At 42.7% G+C, this 21,498-nt stretch overlaps 1 protein-coding gene across 3 annotated transcripts in view; it reads right to left on the bottom strand.

Moving 5' to 3' along the window:
* The window catches only part of KIAA1549 (KIAA1549 ortholog), a 148,303-nt gene extending 136,981 nt beyond the window's left edge, over positions 1-11,322 (bottom strand). For 2 of the 3 annotated variants that reach the window (XM_054281814.1, XM_054281816.1), the window contains exon 1: positions 11,061-11,320. In XM_054281814.1, the coding sequence (XP_054137789.1) occupies positions 11,061-11,172 (112 nt within the window). In that variant the 5' untranslated portion in view covers positions 11,173-11,320. Of the gene's footprint in view, positions 1-11,060 lie in introns of all 3 variants that reach the window. The other variant, XM_054281815.1, reaches the window with a different exon arrangement.
* Positions 11,323-21,498: the final 10,176 nt, after the last annotated feature.

The raw sequence follows: 21,498 nt of genomic DNA, 5'->3' as shown, positions 1-21,498 counted from the left end.
CATCTCATGAACTCCACATGCTCCCTGCTCTTTCCTGCTGACAGCCTGTGCTCCTGCTCCTTCCCACTGCAGAAACCTAAGGAAGGCACTGTAGAATTACCAGAGCAAAGCTGCTCTCAGGTTACTGTATGAGGTGGCTCCCAAGGTGAGCACAATAGAAACAGAATTTGAGACAGCACTTCCAATTAAACTTGGGAGAGTTCATATGGCCAAACCAGCACAGATAGGCTTCAACCTTTATGCACTGTTCAGTCATGAAAAATAAACTACCTGATTTAATGTTGTCCCTTATCTCCCAAGGGAGGGGGAAAACCCCCAAAACAAACCAAAACAGACACACTAATGCATTATGAGCATAACCCAGCACTACCTGCCTCAGCCTGGATAAATGTTTCACAAACACCTGCTGGTTTGGGTGGTTGCCTTCTCTGTCTACAACAAACTATACTTAGCATGCACCTGTGCTTTTCACCTGTCCTCCTACTAATAATTCCATCCACAAGAGCTGATCTTAAACACTCTAAAGAATCCAAATAGCTGCTGTTGTATTTAATTCATTACTTCCATCCTACTGGTAATATCCTCATTTTTTCCAGCTCTCTCAAAACTAAAAGCATCAAATCTCAAAATACATTTTCAGAAACCCCAAGTCCACTAAAGCATTAGAAATGTTATTTCTGATTAGGAGTAATGGAAGTACGAGCTATAAGTATTCACTTAATTCAGCACACTTGGCTTCATAAAGCATATTAACACTTGCACCTGCATTTGGAAGATGTAAAATATTTATTTCTGCTTTTGAAAATATCTAGAAAGCTACTTAACTTTCACATTTACATATCATATTTACAGAGAACGACTCATATTTACAGATTACAAGTTTTAGATGTGGCCTCCAAGGCTGATACTATTTAGGAATGAAGGAAAGTATGGGGGAATATTTCTGAAGTATCTCATCTAAGTCACATAGATGTTTTTACTGAATATATGATCCAACATAAGGCTGCATTCTATTCTCCAATGACTGAGTTTTATTTCCAAATATAAAATAAACAACCATTCTAAATTGTTAGTGCAGTTTCACACATCAATAACATGTTTCAATGATGGCTTTGGCTCATTAAAAAAATACACCAAAACCATCACTTGAGTGTTATTTTAGAAAAAATCTGAAATAACCTCTTTAAGGTTTCTAGACCTATATTCCCCTGATTTCTCTGCATAAACTTTACATATGGCAAATAGCAGTGGTAAATACTAAAGAATCACAAGAATAGGTCAGTACAGAAATTTTATTCAGTTTTGTTTTTAAGTTCCTAATACTCCCAGAACATTAAGAAGATTATACCTTCAAGTGACACCACCTGCTTGGAATCCAGTCAATTCAAAAAGAAAGAAGCTGGATTTACTTTCATTTCACATTCCTCAGCTTTCCTAATCCTCCTGACAAATTTTACAGTTTTGAGAACATGGTTGTGGTAGACGCAACAAAGTAACTGCTCACAGAGGTAAACAAAGTAAAAAGACTAACACAATTTATTTTCTTGAAACTTTCTTGCTGGTATTAATATTGGAGAAAAGATTTCTTGAGAAACTTGGATTACCATGTTGATAAGCATTCACATAATTTTTTAAACTAAGTTACTATAAAAAGCACATACACACTGGGAAGACAAAGGAAAATTATCTTTTTTTGTTCTTTCAGAATGGAACAAATTACATCTTCTAAAAATTGAATGTCAATGGCTGGAAGCCCAAATCTGTTTCATCCTTCACCACAAGCACAGGAAGTAAGGTCACTGACAGATTTTAATTGAAAACATCTTCCAACCAGACTTCTGCTCTAGATCAGGATTTTGTTCTGTGACGTGCAATTTCTATCCTAATATATCACACAAGCTAGTCCCAGGTCAGCAGCAGCTTCAGTTTTAAGTACAGCCACCACAGGAGGAGTTACCCAAGCAGAATCCAGTGTAGCTGACAAACATTCAAACAGTAACCTGATACCAGCCCAGAGGGGTCTGCTCCATAAATGCTTGGAGCTTTGTCTGCAAGTAATGCTCAGCTGTGTCCTTGTGGCTTTGTGGTTCAGCAGACCTCGCTGCAATCTGCACACATGAGGAGGAATTTATTTACAAGAGAATTACGAGCCACACGAAAAGGTGAGACAGGCTCAACATCTAATCAAGTTCACACCCAGCTAGAAGAATAAATGCTCCCTGCACCACCCTGCAGCATTAAACAGCTGCCTTTAAATAAGGAAAGAAGTTTACTTAGAGACTCTCCACATACCAGCTCAATACACTACTGGTGGGGAGCAAAAATGGGAGTCTTCTTTTCATATAAGAATTCATAACAGTTTAATTTTTTTATTCTGTATCAAAAGATTCACTAAGAAATTCAGTCCAAGAGGGTGTGAATTAAAAAAAAAAAGAGGCTGAAAACAAAATCTGTAAATTGTATCAATACTGCTTGAGAAAAAAAATCTTTACTGGCACTATCTACCTTTCCTATGACCATTTATTTTCAGAGTGCATTTAGAGTTCTCAAATTTATCTTACCAGACATCTGAGAGTTTTCTGTTAAAACTAGCAGCTACCCATTTAGATAATGCCCTTCTCCACAGCTCTAAGGCAAGCTCTAAAGTGAGGATGCTCAAGTCAAATATTCAGGGCAGCCACAAAAACCCCTCCAAATCTGCAATATCAAGCAGCCCTCCTCTTAGCACAAGACTTCCCAACTCAGCCTTCCATTACTGATACCCAAATCTATATTCCCAATTTCACCCACTCCTAGCACAGCTCCAGCCCAGCGTTATCTCTGCTGTTCCTTATTTCAGTATCCTCCTGATCAAAGTTTGTGTCCCCCCTTGCTCTCACCCTGCCACAGTAACCAATTTCAGAGAGAGGGCACAAAGACAGCTCCACACTGCCTTAACTGCCCAGAAAAGCTTTGTCAGAACTGAGAACTTCACACACCTGAGCCCAGCCCAACAAGCTCACAGCTCTGGCCCGTACACCCCTGCTGCTATCCTACAGCACTTGCTGCTCCACTCAGGATGCCAGGTGGGAGAACTGATGTCTCTCAGCTTCTGAAGAACTGAAGATTTGTCTTCTCCCTTTGATACAGACCCACAGATGGCAGCACACAGAACGTGGTAGCTGAAGGCTTTGGTCTGGTGTCATTTCTTTGCCCAGTCTCCCAATTGCCTTGCATCACTCAGGGCCTCTTGCTTGCACCATCACTTCCTTTGCTAAGGACAAATCCTACATTCTGTGCCAGGATGAAGAAGCGCCCAACTTGACCAACTACACATTTCATAGAAATGGCAATAAAGTGTTTTGAGTTCAATACTACCTCTCTCTATCCCACCTCTGAGATATAAAAATGCTAGTAATAATTCAGTTGATGAATAAAGACATGCACACTCACATCCATAGCACTTACTTGTAGCTGTTGTCTCAGTGTTAACCTCTCAGTGATGCAGCATTCTAAAATGCTTCACAAACTGACCTTGCACAGAGAACAACTTAGAAAGTTAGTGTGTTCATCCTGCCTGTTAGTACCATGGATAAAAACACTGTAACAAGGATTACAAAATGTTCTCTGAAAGCTTAAAAAATGTTAATCCTAAAAATCAACCAACATAAAAACCACAGACTGTTTCTTCACCTGATCAGTACACCAAAGTCCTCAGTAATAATTAATATTAGTCCCAAAGCTGCAGTCTGCACATAAATAACATTTGTTTGTTATTTGTTATTTGTAGTAACTCACAAAACCAGAACTGCAAAGTACTTCATATCACTGTTACAACCCTCTTCTGTCAGATCATTCTACAAGCTCATCTGTCAACTTCAGTGACACATTATATTATTGCCCCAAACCATGCAATTCACAGTTTCATTATCCCCACTGTTAAAAAGATCAGCAGTTAGAAAACCTGTCTTGTCCACTTGAATTCAAGTATCCTTTTCATCCTCAACATAAACAACTATTTATTCCATTTCCCTTTATGTTTAATATTTTATATGTTTGAATAAAGTCCTGTCCCCCTGGCATTTTTTCTAGATTAGACATTCCCAATTCCCAAACTGAACTGTCTCTAGTAGCTTGTCTCCTCCTTGAAGGACAAGGCCCTTTGCTAGGCACAGCATTCCAGCTGGAGCTCTTCTGCTACTGAGGAAAACAAATGAGTTATCACACAGGATCTGCCCAGCTCAAAACCAATGTGCTCACGAGGCCCAGTACCACTGGGATCCTGTTGAATCCCATTCTGTCCATGTTCCCGGACAGACACCAGGCCCCTTAACACAACACTACTGCATTGTTCAGTCCCCATCCTAGAGCTATGCAGGTTTTCAAGTCCTTCAGTATGACACTATAATGCATGTTCCTTACTGAAAAGCATGGATTTCAGGCCCTTGATTTACTGTGTTTCCACCATTCCTCCCTCCTCTTGCCTGTATTTGTAGGTGAATTTTAGCCTCTAATGTATTTCAAACCGCAAGACCTAACATGCTGCCTTGACCAGATGGCTGAAGCCAAGTCAAGTTCTATACAGGATATTAATTCACAGAAGAGAAGCCTCTCTAAATCAGAGGGGAGAATGGAAAAGGACTAAAAGGATTAGAAAACAGTTTGCACATGAAGAGCAAACAGAGAGGGGATGTAGCTGAAACTGCTAAAACTCAAAGTGAGCAAACATCAGCAACCATGATTTCTTTTAAAGAATATTTGATTTATAAAAAAACCCAATATCAAAATCCTACTGCACTTTGATACAGCATAGTACATCTTCCCATCTCTAAGGTGAGCTAACTCACTAAAAAAGTCTTAGTGTGGTAAATACATCATTTACACCACCACCTGTTACTTTCTATTTCCTAACAACTAGTTTATTTCTTATACTTGTTCTCTGTAGAGTCAAGTTCTGCAGGTTTATCTTTTGCTGGATCTTTACTGTTCTCAAGACAAAAATTTGGCTTTTCTGACCAACTTTCTTTGCTCACTGTTATTGCATCTGGACATTCCTTAGGATCTTGAAAATCAAATGAGGAATTGCATCTGAGAAATCACATTTTACAAATGGCAAAATTAAGAAACAAGGTCAACTTCTGAGAGCCTAATTTGAAACATTAATTAGTATTTAGAATTTCAGACACAACATCTATTTAGGAACAGCTTCCCCTGATTTCTTTGGCAGCTGGAAGCACTCAGCATTTCTGCAACACAGATCCCAGAGGTCTGACATCCAGTAAATGAGGAACACACACAGCTAGTGACCACCTGTGGGAAGCTTGGTTTAAGCAACTTGAGCAGCACTGAAACTCTGCAACAGCAACACAACTCAGTTGTCTAGGACAGCATTTAATTACATTAACAGCGAAACCTTTATTTGAACTTCCCTGTCCCTCCTTTCATGTCACACCTCAAACATTTGCTACAAAGGAGTCCTGCAGACTTCTTCATTTGCTAGCCTGTTCCCATTTTTCCCCAGACCAGGATCAGTCCTTGAGCACAATGATGGTCCTGTGTGTAGGTGTGCATGTGCAGGTGCCTCTATAGCTATAAATATTATCAATATGGATACATACTTTGTGACCATAGCTGTACAACAGCTTGCAGGTACAGAAATTTAAAACTTCTGTATGGATTAATAGGTTATTTTAATGTCAGTATTTTCAACTTGCTGATTTTTGTCTCTGCAGTCTTCACATGCTGCTACAATTTTTGTGGAGGAATTTTTCCAGTTCTTAAAACAAACTTAGAAAAACACTTCTGTCACAAGGCTGATTCATGCACATTCATGAAATGTTCTAAGGAGCAGCAGCAGATTACCATGCTTCTGGCTAAGAGGAGAAAAGGACCAACACTCTGAAGCCCTAAATTCTGTGCCAAATTCTGAAGGAAGTGTCCCAGAGCAGCAGGCACACATTTTCCCATTTTTAATTTGCAAGCTTGATGCTTTTGGTCACATCTCCTCCAGTCTTGTCCCAGCCCCTTGTCTTCCCCACTTCTGATTCATCCTTTCAACACTATTTTTTTTAATGCTTATTTTCCTTTTTTAAACTGAGTCCATCTGTGTTTCCCAGTGTGCTTATCCTACTATCAAACTGCATTGCTTGCTTCACCTAGGATTAATTTCTGCATTGCAGTTTCCCTCATCTACAGACCTATTTTACACTCCTGACCTACTGTCCTGCGTCCCACTCTTTGTGCCCTGCCAGTTCCAGTTTCTTTCATCTGACAAACCTTCTAGCAATTTGTGTCTCTTCCCCTCCTACAACTTGCAGGTTTCTGGACATATCTCATCAACAAGCTGAATAGTGACTGAGAGATCCTCAGACCCTACTCCAAATTAAACCTAACTCCCATGTTGGCTCCTTCTAAGGACTTATTTCTGTTTGCCCCCTTGGGCCTGGTGCAATCAAAGACCACCATACAACAGAGCACCAGGAGGCAGAAGCCAAAGACACCCTAAAGAAAGCAGAGCATTTCATAACAGAGACATGGCCTTAAAAACAAGGGAGGTAAGGTCTCAGTTCTCAGTCCTGAAGCTCAGTCCAGTCCCACTTCTGGAGCAGCTTAGACAGATATTCACAGCAAAGTCCAATCTTTCACCTAACATTTTGGACTATGGGAAGAGTGCTGAGTACATCTGCACAGGCAACACATATATTCCAGGTCAGTACTGACAGGTAGGTGAGGTCCCACAAGAATAGTCCATATTCAAGCTTCAGCCAACAAAAAAAAAAAAAAAAATCATCTTCTCTAATGTAGCCATGTCTACCTAGATTCAGTGATTACAAGCTTTCAGAAAAGTCCCTTTCAAAGCAAGACTGGAGAAAACATCCTCTCACAGCAGACACAATCCAGCAAAGTTTAACTGCACTGCTCCAAAGCATAAGGGTATTGAAGCTGTTCAGAAAAGAAGCTGGCAGAACTCAAAGCAGAAGCCATTGTTTTCCTCTTGCCTCAACATCAGAAGTTGCTGAACTCTTCCAAACTGACATTTTGCAAAGAAGAAAAAGCATCAGCCCATAGCTAAATGCACACTTTACAAAATTTCAATCGAAATATTTAAGTTTGTTCTCAACTCCACTGCAAAACAGAAATATTTCTTACACACATCTCACAGCTTAAGTAAGATCTAGAACAATTAGGCCCATTTCCCATATTTATTTGGGCATTTTACATGCCATTAATTACACTGACAAATGAGTGATGTGAGTACAGATAGTCAATTTTATCTTTTCTTTCCCCTCTAATCTCATGTGTTACCAAAAAAAAAAAGACACCACTAATGAATTGCTCTTATAAAAGGTTTTTCCTTAGTCTTCCAAACCAGCTGTCCCCAGTAACATCAACAGCTGAAAACACAGTACATATAGGGAGTATCAATCAAATTTGTTATTGAGCTCATGGGTGTTTGGCAATCACTGCAAAAAAGCATAGAAATATGTGACTTTTCAGGAGCTAGAAAGGCATCATATCAGGTAACTCCAGAGTGAAAAACTGTCCATACTTACAAGGACTCCATGAGAATGGGATTCTTCTGCATGAGCCAAAATAGAAATTGACTGCATAATTAAGTTCATGTAATGCTACTGTTTTACTAAACTAAGACAAAATTTAAAGGATAACCATTTCCTTGCAGCTTTTTTTTTCCTCATACCCAGGTTCCCAGGACACACTGTATTTAATAACTCTTATGCAATTAGCATTCATCATGCTGTATGCCACAACAGGCCAGGCTGGAGACACACTGGTACTTAAGGACAGCATCCACAATAACTCTTACACAACCAGTGTTATTTGTTCTGCCTGCCACAATGGGCAGAGCTGGAGACTCTCTGCTGGTTTAGGACATCAGCCACAATGAGATTTACTTTCAAATGAAGGAAAGCCATGTCTCCCACAGCTGAAGTGAGACTGTGTTATTAAGAAGTCTATTCTGCTTCACTTCTCTCCCAAGCAACTCCCACACACGCACACACATTCTGAACTGACAAGCAAGAATTGGGATGTCAGAACCTGCCATTTACCACAATCACCAGCTTCCCAAGACAAAGATTTGTGCTGCAGCAAGGAGTCACTGGTCTTCAATGTGCCCAGTTCCTGAAATCTATCACCCAAGGTAGGTCAAAGCCTGCTTTGCTAAAGCCATGCTGTATTTCAAGTCCCAGCCCTGCCTGAGAAGTCAAAGACTTTGCTTCACAAAAAGCACTCACAAAACAGACATCACTGAACAACAAGCTGCACTGTCCACTAGCTTGTTTAGCATTCTTACTTCTTGAAAGAACATGCAAACAAAAAACACATTTCCTCTGGCAGGACTACAAGTGTAGCTTGTAGACACGAGGCTGACATAAATAAAGCTAGCACAGCATAGAAAGCAGTCATAAAGAGAATCCTCCAACCATATGGGTCTTCTGTGAAAATGAACTGGAAGCAAGCTTGACAAGCTCAACTGGCCACAAGAGATGTGATGCCAATTCAAGTGTTTGCAACAGACTAATGCAATTAAGTTGAATAAACAATATCCTGCAACTCTCCCATAAGGCAGCTACATCTGATTCCCTGCTTGACCTCCACAACTTGCCCTCGGTCCCTGAGTCTCTGAGGAGACTCACTGCAATCTTTTCAGAGTCCACAACACAGAGCTCTCCTCCCTGCCATGAAAACAGCGCAGCGAGACAAGATAAATCCTCCTGATTGTCAGTGCGGGAGTTGTGCAGATTGTGCAATGGAACAAAAGCAAAAACACAGCCTGTGCTGAGCAGCAAGAAATTCAAACAGCCTGGCCAAGGCCCTGCATCACTGAGGTGCTCAAAGGCAAGCCCACCTTCAGCACACTGGTGTCCAACCACACACTAAGGGTTCAGCATCTGCTTAACTGGAGAGGCTGAAGCCCTGATTCAGCAACATGTGACTTCTGTGGGAGCTGGATCAAGCATTCCAAAACCCAAGTTGTTTAACTACTAAATTTTATTAAGTATTGTCCTTGCTATTTCAACTGCAGTAAGTGGCCATTCCACTCTTACCGTATGCTCCTTCTGTGTAACTCAGAGCTGTAGGAGTTTGCTCTTGCTGTCCCTAGACTGGTCAAGACCATATGGCACTGAAAGGCAAATGAACTGCACCCTAGAGAGATTCACAAGAGTTGTAAATCTGTTGATCAGTTAAGTGAAAGCTGCCCAAACCTAAGGCATTTGATCAGTATACAGCTCTTCTGTTTCACAACATCCATTACACCATCAAAACATTCAACACTAAGACAAGATTCTGATAAAGACGGTGTTTTCTAAACCTCACGGACCCCAGAAAGAGAAATCAAATTTCTGCCATGCTTTCAAATAAAGCATTTCACCTTAACAAAAAGGAACAAAATATCCTTGCTCTCTTCAACTTGCAGACTTTAAATCTCTGCAACCAATGGACCATTTCTGAGATGTCAATAAAAAAAGCAGCCTCTGAAGAGCAAGTTCACTCTTAGCATCCTCAAGTTCATTGCACATGATTCACATACCCAGCGGGAATTGAAAACATAGAGGACTCTCAAATCAAAACGGCTTAAAGGCTCCTGCCCTAGACTGAGCAGGAAAGCAGAACTTTGGGCAAGATCTGTTGTCTCTAAGTACGCTCTTCCAGCAGCTCCAACACTGGCTGAGTTACATAACTTTCCTACTGCTGTTTTTAAGTTATACAAGAATGCACAAGAATCACACATACGTTTACAGAAATTCACAGCCACGTTTAATTAAAAGCTACTATGTACCAGAGAAACAAACAAGAGCCTTCAATGACTTACTATGAAAATACAGAAGAAACCCAGCCATTCTCAGGGGCAAAAAACCACAAGTAAATTTCCAACTTACAAACCTAGTGCTTTGCCTTCTATTTGTATGCAAAATCTGTTTTATTTAAGAAAAATCACTGAAGTTTACAATGAAATATCAATTTTCACGTAGCCTGGAACATCTCTCGTAGGCTATGACGGGAGCTGGAGGAGAGTGTAACTTCTCTGAAAAGCTAACTAGTCACCTCCAAAACATGAACTACTTTCTGAAGTGGAATAAAGGATTATTATAAAGACATAAGCACGTTTTATAACACCAAGGGTTCTTAAGCACCCAGCAATAATCACCACAATTCCTGTGTTTGAACAAAAGAGTCAACACTAATTGGTCTGCTTCATGACACAGGTTACTGCAGGCTCTTATCACTTATTGCCACTTATCAACAACAACTTTCCGATGTTGAGTAAAATGTATTACTTTATACCTGTTATCTACTAAAATGAAAACCTAATCACAGCAAAACTGTATCTTTCCATGAAATAACAGTTATTAGTAATTTTTTTAAGTATTAAAGATGAACCAAGAAGTGCTATGGGACCAGAACCAAATGAGACATCTTTGTGATTAAACTGTCTGCTTAACTACAGACTAATTTTGATACCTGGAGCCACAAGAGAAAAGACGAGCGGAAAAAAAAGGGGTCACTGATTCATGATTTTTCCGAAACACCTACTGAACACACCACCCTCTGGAGCCCGAACCGTTCTCTCCACGCACAAGTCAGTGCTTGGAAAGTCGTATTGGGCGTTTCGCGAGGCTCCCGATGCCTCCTTACTCGAAAGCTGGAGGAGAGCCAGGCTGCCCTGCATGTACCCCGCAGGTGCCACCGCAGCCCGACACGGGGCACCTCCGGGCGCTGAGGCCACACGGCGCGGTGCCCGCTGCCCGGCACAGGACACCCTCCGAGCTCCAAATGCCGGCTGTCCCCTTTGTCCCCGCACCGCTTCTCTCCTTCGCCTTCGCGGGTCGGGTGCCAGCCCCGAGCCTCGGGCTGCCGCGGCCCCGCACCGGAGCGTTCGCGGTCTGCCTGCGAACAATGCGCGCCTTTTCTGGCGGGGCTCCCCGGCCGCGCCGCGCCGGCCCCCGCCCGCCGGCACCGCCGCATTGTTACCGGCGCTGCCGCCCCCCGCACCGCCCCGCTGCCGGCACGGCCCCGGGCCCCGCACACCTGCCCCCGGGCCCTCTTTGTTCCCTTACCTGCGGCGGGAGAGCCCCGCAGCGCCGGCACGGCGAGCAGCAGCGGCAGCAGGGCGGGCAGCGCCGGCCGCCACCGCGCCGCGGCCACCGCGAAGCGTGTCATCCCCTCCATGGCACGGCACGGCCCGGCCCGGCGTCAAGTCATCGCGGCGGTCCCCGCGTCCCCCCCGCGGGGGGCTGGAAGGGCTGGACGGGCTCGGCGGCTCCTCCCGGGCGCATCCACCGCCGGCGGGGCTGGGACGCCCGCGGACGGGAGGCCGCCGCAGCACCCACCCTTCCCCACGCCCACCCCGTGGGGAGCGCTCACGGGGGCAGCGCCGCGGCGCCTCCCAAGAGCGGCGGGGGAGGGCGAGCGGTGCGGCTGAGCGCCCGGAGGGCAGGCGGAGGGGCAGCCCCCGCACTGCGGGACAGCGGGGCGCTTCGGCGGGACGCCTACGGCCCTTCACGTGTGAGAAGGCGGCGGTGGCGGTGGCAGCCCGGACCCGGCACCCGCTCGCTCCCCGCCCGCCGGCGACGCGCTGCCCCCGGCGGAACCCGGCGCGCGGCGGCGCGCACAGCCGGCCCGCCCGCCACCTGCGCGCTCCCGGCCGCGTCCGCGTCTGCGCGGGGGCGCGCCCGGCCCGCCCCCTCCGCCGGGGCGGTGGGAGCGGGGCGGGGCCGTGAGGGGCGGAACGGCTGCGGCTCCGCCCGGCGCCTCCCGCCCGCCGCGACCCGGGACGGCGCTGGGAGTGCCCCGGGATGGCCGAGGGCTGCCGCTGTGTGCTCCCGGAGCGGGGTGCCCCTGCTGCCGCTGCTCCCTGGCTGCGCTCTCCCGCGGCACAGCGAGGTCGGGAAGCCGGCAGTCCCGTCCCTCAGCCCTCAGGGCAGGCTGAGTGGTGGCTGGGCTCTTCCCTAGGCGGTGCGCGGAGGTTTGAGAGCTGGAACCGTACCGGGCACGGCAGTGAGGGTAGAGCTGTGTGGCAGGACATCCACGCAGCATTAGAGTTGGTCCAGACCAACTCTAGGACAAGGATCCTTCACTGCAGGGTTTGTCCTGCACTCTGCTCTCCTCAGGAGCAGGGGTGAGTGCAGCAGTAAAAGAACCACAAAAAGAACCATACCAGTAAAAGAACCATACACGAGCTGTGAGGGGAGCCCTGCACAGGGCAGCCCCAAGAGTCACACACCGTGTGCTCGGGAACCTTGTCCAAACACTTGTTCAGCTCTGTTAGGTTTGGTGCTGTGATCACTTCCCTAGGAAGCCTGTTCCACTGAATAACCATCTTAAGGGGGAAAAACCTTTTCCTAATATCCTGGCCAAATCTCCATGACACAGCTTCAGGCCATTCCCTTGGGTTCTGTCACTGGTCACCAGACAGAAATCAGTGCCTGCCACTCTGCTTCTCCCCCCCCCTGGCAGGTGTGGAGTGCTATGAGGTCTCCTCCAGGCTCAACTGACCAAGCAACCTCAGCTGCTCCTTCTATGGTTTCCTCTCAAGGCCCTTCACCATATTCATGACCCTCCTTTGGATGACTTCTAATAGTTTTAGATTCTTTTTTTATATTGTGGCACCCAAAACTGCACACAGGACTCAAGGTGAGGTTGCAGCAGCACAGAGCAGAGCAAATCTCCCTTGACTGGCCAGAGATGCTGTGCTGGATCCATCCCAGGACATGGGTGGCCCTTTTGGCTGCCAGGGCACACAGTCACTAAGGAGCACCAACCAGGGACAGCTGGGAAGAGATGCCACTACAGATTAGAGCTGGGCTCACATATGTTTCAGCTGCACTCACAATTAACCAGGGTATCAGTTCATCAGGAACACATCCATTGCAACAGAAACAACTCCCAGAGATAGATGGAGGGAGGGAAGGATTCATTTTGCTGACATGCAGAAGTAAAACAATGAGCTATACCTGTACATCACACAATGAACATCACACTCACTCAGCAAAGGAAAATAAAGCACAGTGAGTCCTTGGCAATGGAAATAAGCAAAGTTGAAATCACATCACCTGAAGATGTGGCTCAATATAGACATCACAAGTAAAGAGAGGGTGGGAAATCTCAAAAAACCCCCTTTAACCAGGGGGTCAAATTTTCAGGGTCAAAAAGTCCACAGATGCCAGTTTATCAAAAGCAATAAACTATGATGAGTATTTCAGGCCTTCTAGCACAATATTTTCCTCTACTATACTGACCTATAATTTCATTCTAAAAGTCGCTCTTAGTCAGCAAGATATAATTTTTTTTCAATTTGTACAGTGGAGAGACATTTTACAGAATGTTTCATGGGTGTTTAGAACATATATCTTCAATCTAAATTAAACATCTAAGGTATAAAATCTCATGCAAATATGTTAAACATTGCAAAAAAAAAAAAGACCACAGTAGGAAAAATCCCCCTCTGCCCCATAGTTTTTGAAATATCTAACAGAAAACTGGATGCAGAAACACTTGCATCACATCACCTTTTTTCCCTTTTATCTGAGCAAATAAAAAAATCAGGGCCTGAGGATTACTTCTGCTGCATTAAGTTGCTGATAGACAGAAGAATGGCTTTGATATTCCTTTTAATTTACTAAAACCAGAACCCATTAGGACATAATTTTTTTCTTTGCGACTTGCCAGTCCCTGAAAACAGCTCAGCTCAAAAGAGCACTCTAGCCTTTTGTTGTAATTACATACCCACCATTTGTGGATACAAGCCATGCCAGGTACTTGATTGCTGCCATCTCTTTCAGTTACTCCTGTCCTCCCTAACCTCTCCTGCAAATTATCCGCAGTGCAGACTAAACAATATTCACCAAAAGCTTAAAAAACCCCACATCATTGCAATGTGACTTCATTGTAAGCAGCTGTGTGCATGCATGTTTGGCATTGGAGCATGCAGTCACATACTCTTTCTGTTTGCAAAATGTGGTTTTCTTTTTCTTTTAATAGGCTAGCCCTCAGTAAGTGGACAGGAATCCATCTCTCCTTCAGATTCATTCTGTGGGTGTTTTGGCAGTTAAGACCCTTGAAATGCTTAATTACTAAACATATTTCAGACTCTGCCTATCATCTTCACCTAAAGATACCACATTTCACTGTTGTCCTAACAGTGCCTCTAGTAACAGAGCACTTAATGCTGCCTTTCGTACATTTCAGATTGCCTGTAGATAATTTGTTTCACCAAGATCCAGAGGTAACTTTCCAGACTAAAGTGTGAGACTTCTCTCGCATTTCTAAGATGTCATCCATAATGAAATACTCTGCCACCACTAACTCATTCACTGTCTCGCCTAACACGATTTCCTGCTCCAGTTCCCAGAGTTCAGTTCACGAAAATAATCTCCTTTTCTTGTATTTGGGTTCTTGTTCCCCAGTTTCTGTGTCTTTTGAGACCAAACTGGTATTTATGTTACTTGCCCGCTTCCTGGGGCAATTTAAGAACTGTCACATTCCATTACATATTCTCTATTCCCTTGAAATTTCACATGTTCCAGCAGACACCTCCAAATTAAAGTCCTGTTGATAAACAGTAACCAGCACTGAAAGAAGAGCTGTGAGGCAGTTACCTGTTATGCTACAGTCCATCCTCTGGTTTGGGCTGCTGTTTCCAGATGGTGTGAAAGAATTTCCCTAATCTCAGATGATCCTCTGTCCTGTTTAGCCTCTTCTTTCACCAGAGCCATACTTTGCCATACTGGGGCAACGCATTTGCAGTTGTAGGTCCTACTCCTCTTAGTAATTACATTAACTTTAGGATTTTTGTACTGTTGTTTAGTTTCTTAAATTTTTTTGCAGTCCTGGAAAGCCACATCACTTGTGTCAACCTGATTGACATTTACTTGACCCATTTGTCTTGATGAACCAGGGCAGGATTTATGCACATGAACTTGGCATCTTTGTGGTAGCTGACTCCCACTGATTTAAGACCAACTGCCTTCTCTCCCTCTCTCTCATCTCCTTTTCACCTACTGCAGATGCACAGATAAAAGATGCTACAGAATAACCAGCAAGAACTTCACACAGATGTCCCCTGTTCAGATGACATGCTGGGGTTTGTGGTGGAGGCTGTGTTTTTCCTTTCCCTTTGGAACAGCAAAAAAAACCAAACACAAAACACCATACATGCTTCTAACGAGTATCTTAAGAATGACAGTTAATTATATAAATATAAAAAACAAAAACAAACAAAACCCCCAAAGACCTATAGGACACTTCAGATTCCACTAAAACAGAAATCTGAAATAATGTTGCATTTTGTTAGGACATTAAAACAGACCAGAAATAGTGGAACTTTGCAAACTCAAAAAGTGAAAGCAGCTATAATTTTAACTAATTTTTACACTGCAGCTTGCAAATGCATTTATCATAAGAAGTAACTGACTTGGAAGGTGAGAAATTCTTTCCTGTGGTATCCTGCTGTGCTCCATGGTGATATGGAGCAAGATATGAGATATCCTGCTCAAGGGAAGAGTTGAAGCAATCTTTTCTAACAGCGTGACTTGCAAGGGTTATTTACTTACTGCTGAATGACTTCCCATTGCACATTCACCAGGAAGCTTTTGACATCACTGAGCTTTCCCCTACAGCGGCGGCTACTCTGATTTATCACTAGGTCAAGGCTGAGGATGCAAAAAAAAATCAAAGGCTGTGCAAAGTATGATTAGATTAATGATGACAGGCTTCACCTGGAAACTCAGAGTTTGTTTTGTGAAGGGCGTAAGGAGGGAAAAATCCCCACAACATTTTAGATAGGAACCTTAGAAGTGAATATACACTTCAGAAGCTGCATCCTCAGCTGTGGAAATGTGCACCCACACTGCAGTGATAGAAACAAGAGCGTCCTCAGAAGGCTCTTCTTGGAACTGCTCACATCTTGTTGCCTGGGTTTTGCTGGAAAGAAAGGTGTGAAATTAGACCCTCTTGCCGACCGGGAAGCACTTTCCAATCACCTTGCTTTTTGTGGCAAATGTAATATCCAAATCCAGAAACACAATTTTCAAAATTTCACATCAGAACCCTGGTTCAGAGACACTGAAGTGAATCAGAAATCATCAACATTATTTCCAATAGATCCAGACAACTGCCCAGTAATATAACTTCCAGTTATTTCTAGAGTTTGGGACCCAGTGACCAGAGCTACTGCTGATATATTTTCCTTCTGTGAACAATATTTGTGTGAAAAAAAAACCATTTTTTTTCTCCTGCTCTTTTGCTTCTGCTTAAATTTGTACAGAAATAGATTTTTATGAATATTTTTAATTCACTGAACTACCCATTGAAACAATATTTGAGGACAGTGTTCTAGCCTGGCTTGGTGAAGACCTTCAGTCAGTTTGCTGAAATATTCCAATGCTCTCAGACATCTAGTTTTCTTACCAAGACTTGTGTCTAAGAAGCAGAGAATGCTTTTTTTTTTAAATTAATGGTTTTCTTTCACTCTCTGCAAAGCTGTGTGCTATGGAAAGTCACATGGTATGTGACATAAAAAAGACTCAAACCATTTAGAGAACAATACAGCTCAGTCTTACTGTGCTCTTATGTTCTATTTCTGAATTCTCACAGATTGCTTGATGCAAACCTGTGCTCTGGGTTACTTCTGCCCTGCTCCTTCTAACTAGTTCAGGAAGTACAGTAGCAACAACTGCTGCCACAAGAAGAGAAAAAAGCCAACTTCAAAACAGACTGGTTTCATTCTAGAAAAGTCCAATGAAAGTACCAGAAAGTATTTTTTCTAGATTAAAAAGTGAAAGGAAAAAAAACATTGATACTTCTAAGAGTATCAATGTTTGTATTTCAGGAGCTTAACAAGACTCTCCCGTACAGTCTCATGTTGTAACAGTGTAAGAAGTGATATTGGGAACTGGCACCAGAAACACTCATACAAATGCCAGTAGCAAATACCAGATTCTCCCTATATTAAAAGTAAAAAGGCAAGAGATGCATGTGTCCTCTGCTTTAAATCCTGAGCTTCTAAGCTGGAGAAATACATGAGTATACAGAGGTAACTCTGAGAAATAGCCTTGCATTTTAAAAAAGGTGTCGTCTAATAAATGCCTTTCTTTTACTTTTTCCACTACAAATTTCATTGAGACATTAGAGAGACTGCCCAAGTGCATCTCTGTTTTCTGACAGACTCGTCATCCTCTTGCAAAAACTTAATCAAGTTCCTGGACCTCTGGCATTGGGTTTACAACACATCTCTGATATACAGCTTCATACTATTCCTCCTAAGATTGATTACTCTGATTGCCTTCCCTGACTCCCTCACTTTCACTACCTGCCAAAGCCTTTTATCTCAAATTCATTTCTCTTCCAGACAAAATGTATTACAATAATGGGCTTAGTGTTCCTCCAATAGATGTCTGAAGTGTTGGTCACTTTTCCTTCATACTTTCAGCCAACCTCACCCTGAACTATCCTTTTTTGTTCATAATCTGTCATTTTGTAACACATAGACACACCATATTCAGAAATTATCGCACCACAGATATATTTTGCTCTATCAAACTATCCTTCATTCTTATTCACTGAGCAACTGTAAATAATTCCATCTCTCCTTAGCTTACTTACCCTGTTTAAAATAACACTGTAATAACAATAATGCTATAGCACTGATCATATTAGCATTTAGATTATTTTACTGTGTTATGAAATGACACACAAATAAAAAAGAGCAAGCCAGATCTTTTCTGCTTTAGTTGTGTTAACTTAACAAAAGTAATTTTTAAGTACAGTGAATTTACAAAAATATATCCTTGGTAATCCCATTTTGAACAGAGTGCTCACTGAAAAGGTCACTTACACATATATCCATTAAGCTCCTCCCACAAAACAGAATAAATTGAACTTTCCTGTCACTTTATGCAATGTCAATAAATACACCCAAAAAATACCCAGACTTTGCAAAATCTTCCCCCACATCTGTTTCTAGTTATCACGTTATAATTCAGGATACATCTCCCATCCCATTCCAGAAACCATTTGAACTTCATATAAACGATAAGGCTTTCTCCTGTCTGGCCCAAATATAGTTTATAGCAGAGATTATTCAAATGCCATCCTAATTTATATAACGAACAGGGCAGATCAAAAAGTTTCACCAGTCAGCGATCAGTGTCTTTTGGAAAGTAAGAATAACTAAATCAGGCAATTGGTAGATGCTTTGCCTGATTTTAGCAGGAACAGCTGGAAGGAACATTTTCAGAATCTTGTCCATGACATTCCCCTCTAGTGAGCTTTTGCACCTGCTGACAGTTGCTGCTAGCTTGATCTTCCTAAGAGAAATGCTTTAGCAGCCCTTTTCCCTTCCCTCAAATCTACTTTGATTTCCTACTGTTGATGGTTTCTGGTCCCTCTAGAAGTTCCAACCCCAGGCTCCCTCCCATTCAATAGCTGTCACACAATACCTATACTTCTGTTCTCTACTCTTTTTTTCTTCATTCACATTCATCTTCCTACAGTTTCCCTACCTTTATATCACCCTAAAGACCTTTTCTCCCCATGTTGCTTTCCCACCTTTCAGTGAAATGTCACCATCCAAATCTTTGTTAAGCAAGAAACTTACTTTCTATTACTATACTTGAGACCCAAATTCTGTGATTCCTAAACCATGTTTCACATTATTTGCTCCGACAGCATTGTCCCCCACCTGAACACCCTTGGTTAGCATTGAACACTGCAGTCAGGGTGATGTGCAACTCCTTATTACCTTCATTACTTTTTTTCTGTTCCAAAAGCAGAGCTTACAAACCCTGCCTGCAAACCATGACCCCTTTGTATCAAATTCAACAGACACAGAGCAAAGGGAACCAGAAAAGATGGTCCTTGTCTCTCTCTCTCTCTATTAAACAGCCAGAGTACAAATCCCAGTTTTGGAGCTGGCTCATTCAGCTTTGCCTCAGGGATATTTGCACCATGGTGTGTCACAGTGCAGCTGTGCCCTAAGTAAACTTTAAAAGACCATTGTACAGGCTTGTGACAGGCAGGCATAATAGAGAAGCATAAAACACTTGAAAAGCCTTAATCGTTGAGAAAAAGAAGAGTTTGGTAAAGACAATGTTTGAAAGAGAAATAATTTAATCCAAAAAAGCCAGACCTGAGTCAGAACCTCCGGGTAAAATTTCTGGCAGTGGGATAAACCAGCATGGAAATCACCCTCCAAGAACAGCAATAATCCCCTCTTCCTTTGGAATTTCAAGGCTCATGTAGACTGTGCACAGAGCAGTATCCAGAGAAAAATATTAGATACCATGAAAGGCTTACTCTGCTGCTAAATTCAGAGACAGAGAAATGAGCTGAAAGCTCTGGTGTTACTAAGGTACCTCTTATTCAAGCTCAACTGTCTTTTACGTTTAATATTCATTACAGAATGCTGATCTGGTGTTTTCTTCTGTGCTCTGATACAGATTTTAAGCTGAAAAACGCTGTGAACAAGATTGAATTAGTGACACAGATGCATTAATTGGCTATTTGATATTATCATATTCTATGATCATCACAGAATTATTAAAATAATTTTCCTTCCTTCAAAAATGGGAGAGAAGGCACGGGCAAATGTGAAATTGCCTCTGAAGCACACAGAGACATCAGTGGCATGGGTGTTTGCCTCAGCAGTGCAGTGAGACATGTGGCTGGCACATGCTCCTGAGCAGCCAAGTCTTCCTTAAAGATAAATGCATGACTAATTGCAGCCCTCCTTCTCAGGTGCCATGGCAGCAGGCATCACCCAGACTGGGCTTAAAGCATTAGAATAATTAGCCTGAGTCAGTGGTGGGCCAGTATTTTCTGCTGTGATCCCTTTACTGGAGTGGAGCTGCCTTGTCAAAGCTGCCTCCAAAACTCTGTAAATGCTCCCTCTAAACACTGAGTCCCAAGGGAAAAGGCAGCACAAAAAGGAGCGACCAAGAAGTTAAGACAAAGGAGGACAAAATAATCCTGTGCCACAGAAGAAGTTAAAAAGGCACGAGCTGCAGCTGCTGCCAAAGTTTTGTTAGGAGAGCTACTGGAGCAAGCAGCTGCAATTTGAGACAAAACTCTTTCCTCCTCCAGTACTTTTCAGCAATATTTTATGCAATGTTAAATTAAGGTCAGATGAAGGACATATTAGTAGTGTTCTTGCCAGTGAAAACCACAAGTTCACTACTACATTATGTTTATTTACTTACTGTTTGATAAAAAGAGTTTCCCTTTGAAGGTCCATTTGAGGAACCTGTGAAACAGAACAATATTTGGACACAGCTCTGAAGAGTTAATGGAAATTCTCTGCGCTCTGTCTGAAGTAGTTGGGGTTCTCTTTCAGCATATTAGCTGAATATATACCCAGGGAATATTTTACTTTGTTTTATGTTTATTGCCATTTACAAAACTTACACTAATAGCCCAATTTCATGCAATTATCTGAATGCAAAACATTGTTCAGTTGAATTCCCATAACCTAATCCTACTAGTTCCCTTGGCTGTCTCACTTTCAATTATGAACCAAGGTCTGTGCACATCAGATGAAATGCTGCTATTGTAAAAAAGTAACTTTTCTTTAGAAGTTATTTTCAGTGGTCTTCTGCCATACAGGCTGTTTTCATTGTCTGCAACCAAAAGCACTTGAAGGAAATCTGATTTTAACATCCCAGACTTGCAATACATATACTTTAGCTGGAGTGGTTTGTTGTGTTTTTGTGGTAATGAGCCAGTTGTGTTTGCACCATAATTGTACCTCTAAATGTCTCTTGAGCTGCAAAGTGGGGCAAAGTGTGGCTTTATGAATATACAGGGGAAGGGGAAGAAAAGAGGAAGGCCATACAGAGAGTTACATCTTTCTTTTCCTTACGTATACAACAGAGCTAACACAGTTTTAAAAGGCAAGCAGTGGATGATGTTAACACTCCATCAGTGCCAACTTGGTGCTCAAGTCTGAGTATTGAGATATCCTGAGGCTGGCTACGAGTTCATAGATGTTTAGTACTTACTTTTGGTAAGTTTGGTTTGGTTTGGTTTACTACTTACTTTTGCCTTTCTGGGGCCTTTACAGTCTCTATCTGTGAGATTTAGTCCACAACCTATGAAAAAAAAACCTAAGCTTTTTATTTCTTTTTAGGTAAAATCCAGGATTTATTAAATCATATGACTCCAGGAACTAGGACTTGAAGAAAAAATACCAAAGAAGCTGAAACTTGTAAGAGCCAGGGACAATGTGCTACATTCCCCAAATCAAGTTAATGAATTAACCTGGCCAAGTGACCTGCCTTTCTGGAAAGAAAACATGCACCTTGAAAAATGTGGATAGTGCCATGCTGCAGAGTGTACTTCCTTGAAGCTTTGCAGGGTTTGGTTCTGGTCTAGTACATCCCACTCTTCCTGTTCCTCTGAAATACCTATCCTGCATTTCCTTATTTGTGCTCTTTTACTGTGCTTTTGGTTGATTACAGACTTATTGGGTAGGAGGAAATCATTCTTACATCCACTTTGGAG

The sequence above is a fragment of the Melozone crissalis genome, unplaced genomic scaffold (genome assembly GCF_028551555.1).
Source record: "Melozone crissalis strain CALT ecotype California unplaced genomic scaffold, PUWL_Pcris_2 ptg000033l_1, whole genome shotgun sequence".
Taxonomy (NCBI): domain Eukaryota; kingdom Metazoa; phylum Chordata; class Aves; order Passeriformes; family Passerellidae; genus Melozone; species Melozone crissalis.
Note: the sequence above shows the minus strand (reverse complement) of the source record. Positions and strands in the feature narration are given on the sequence as shown.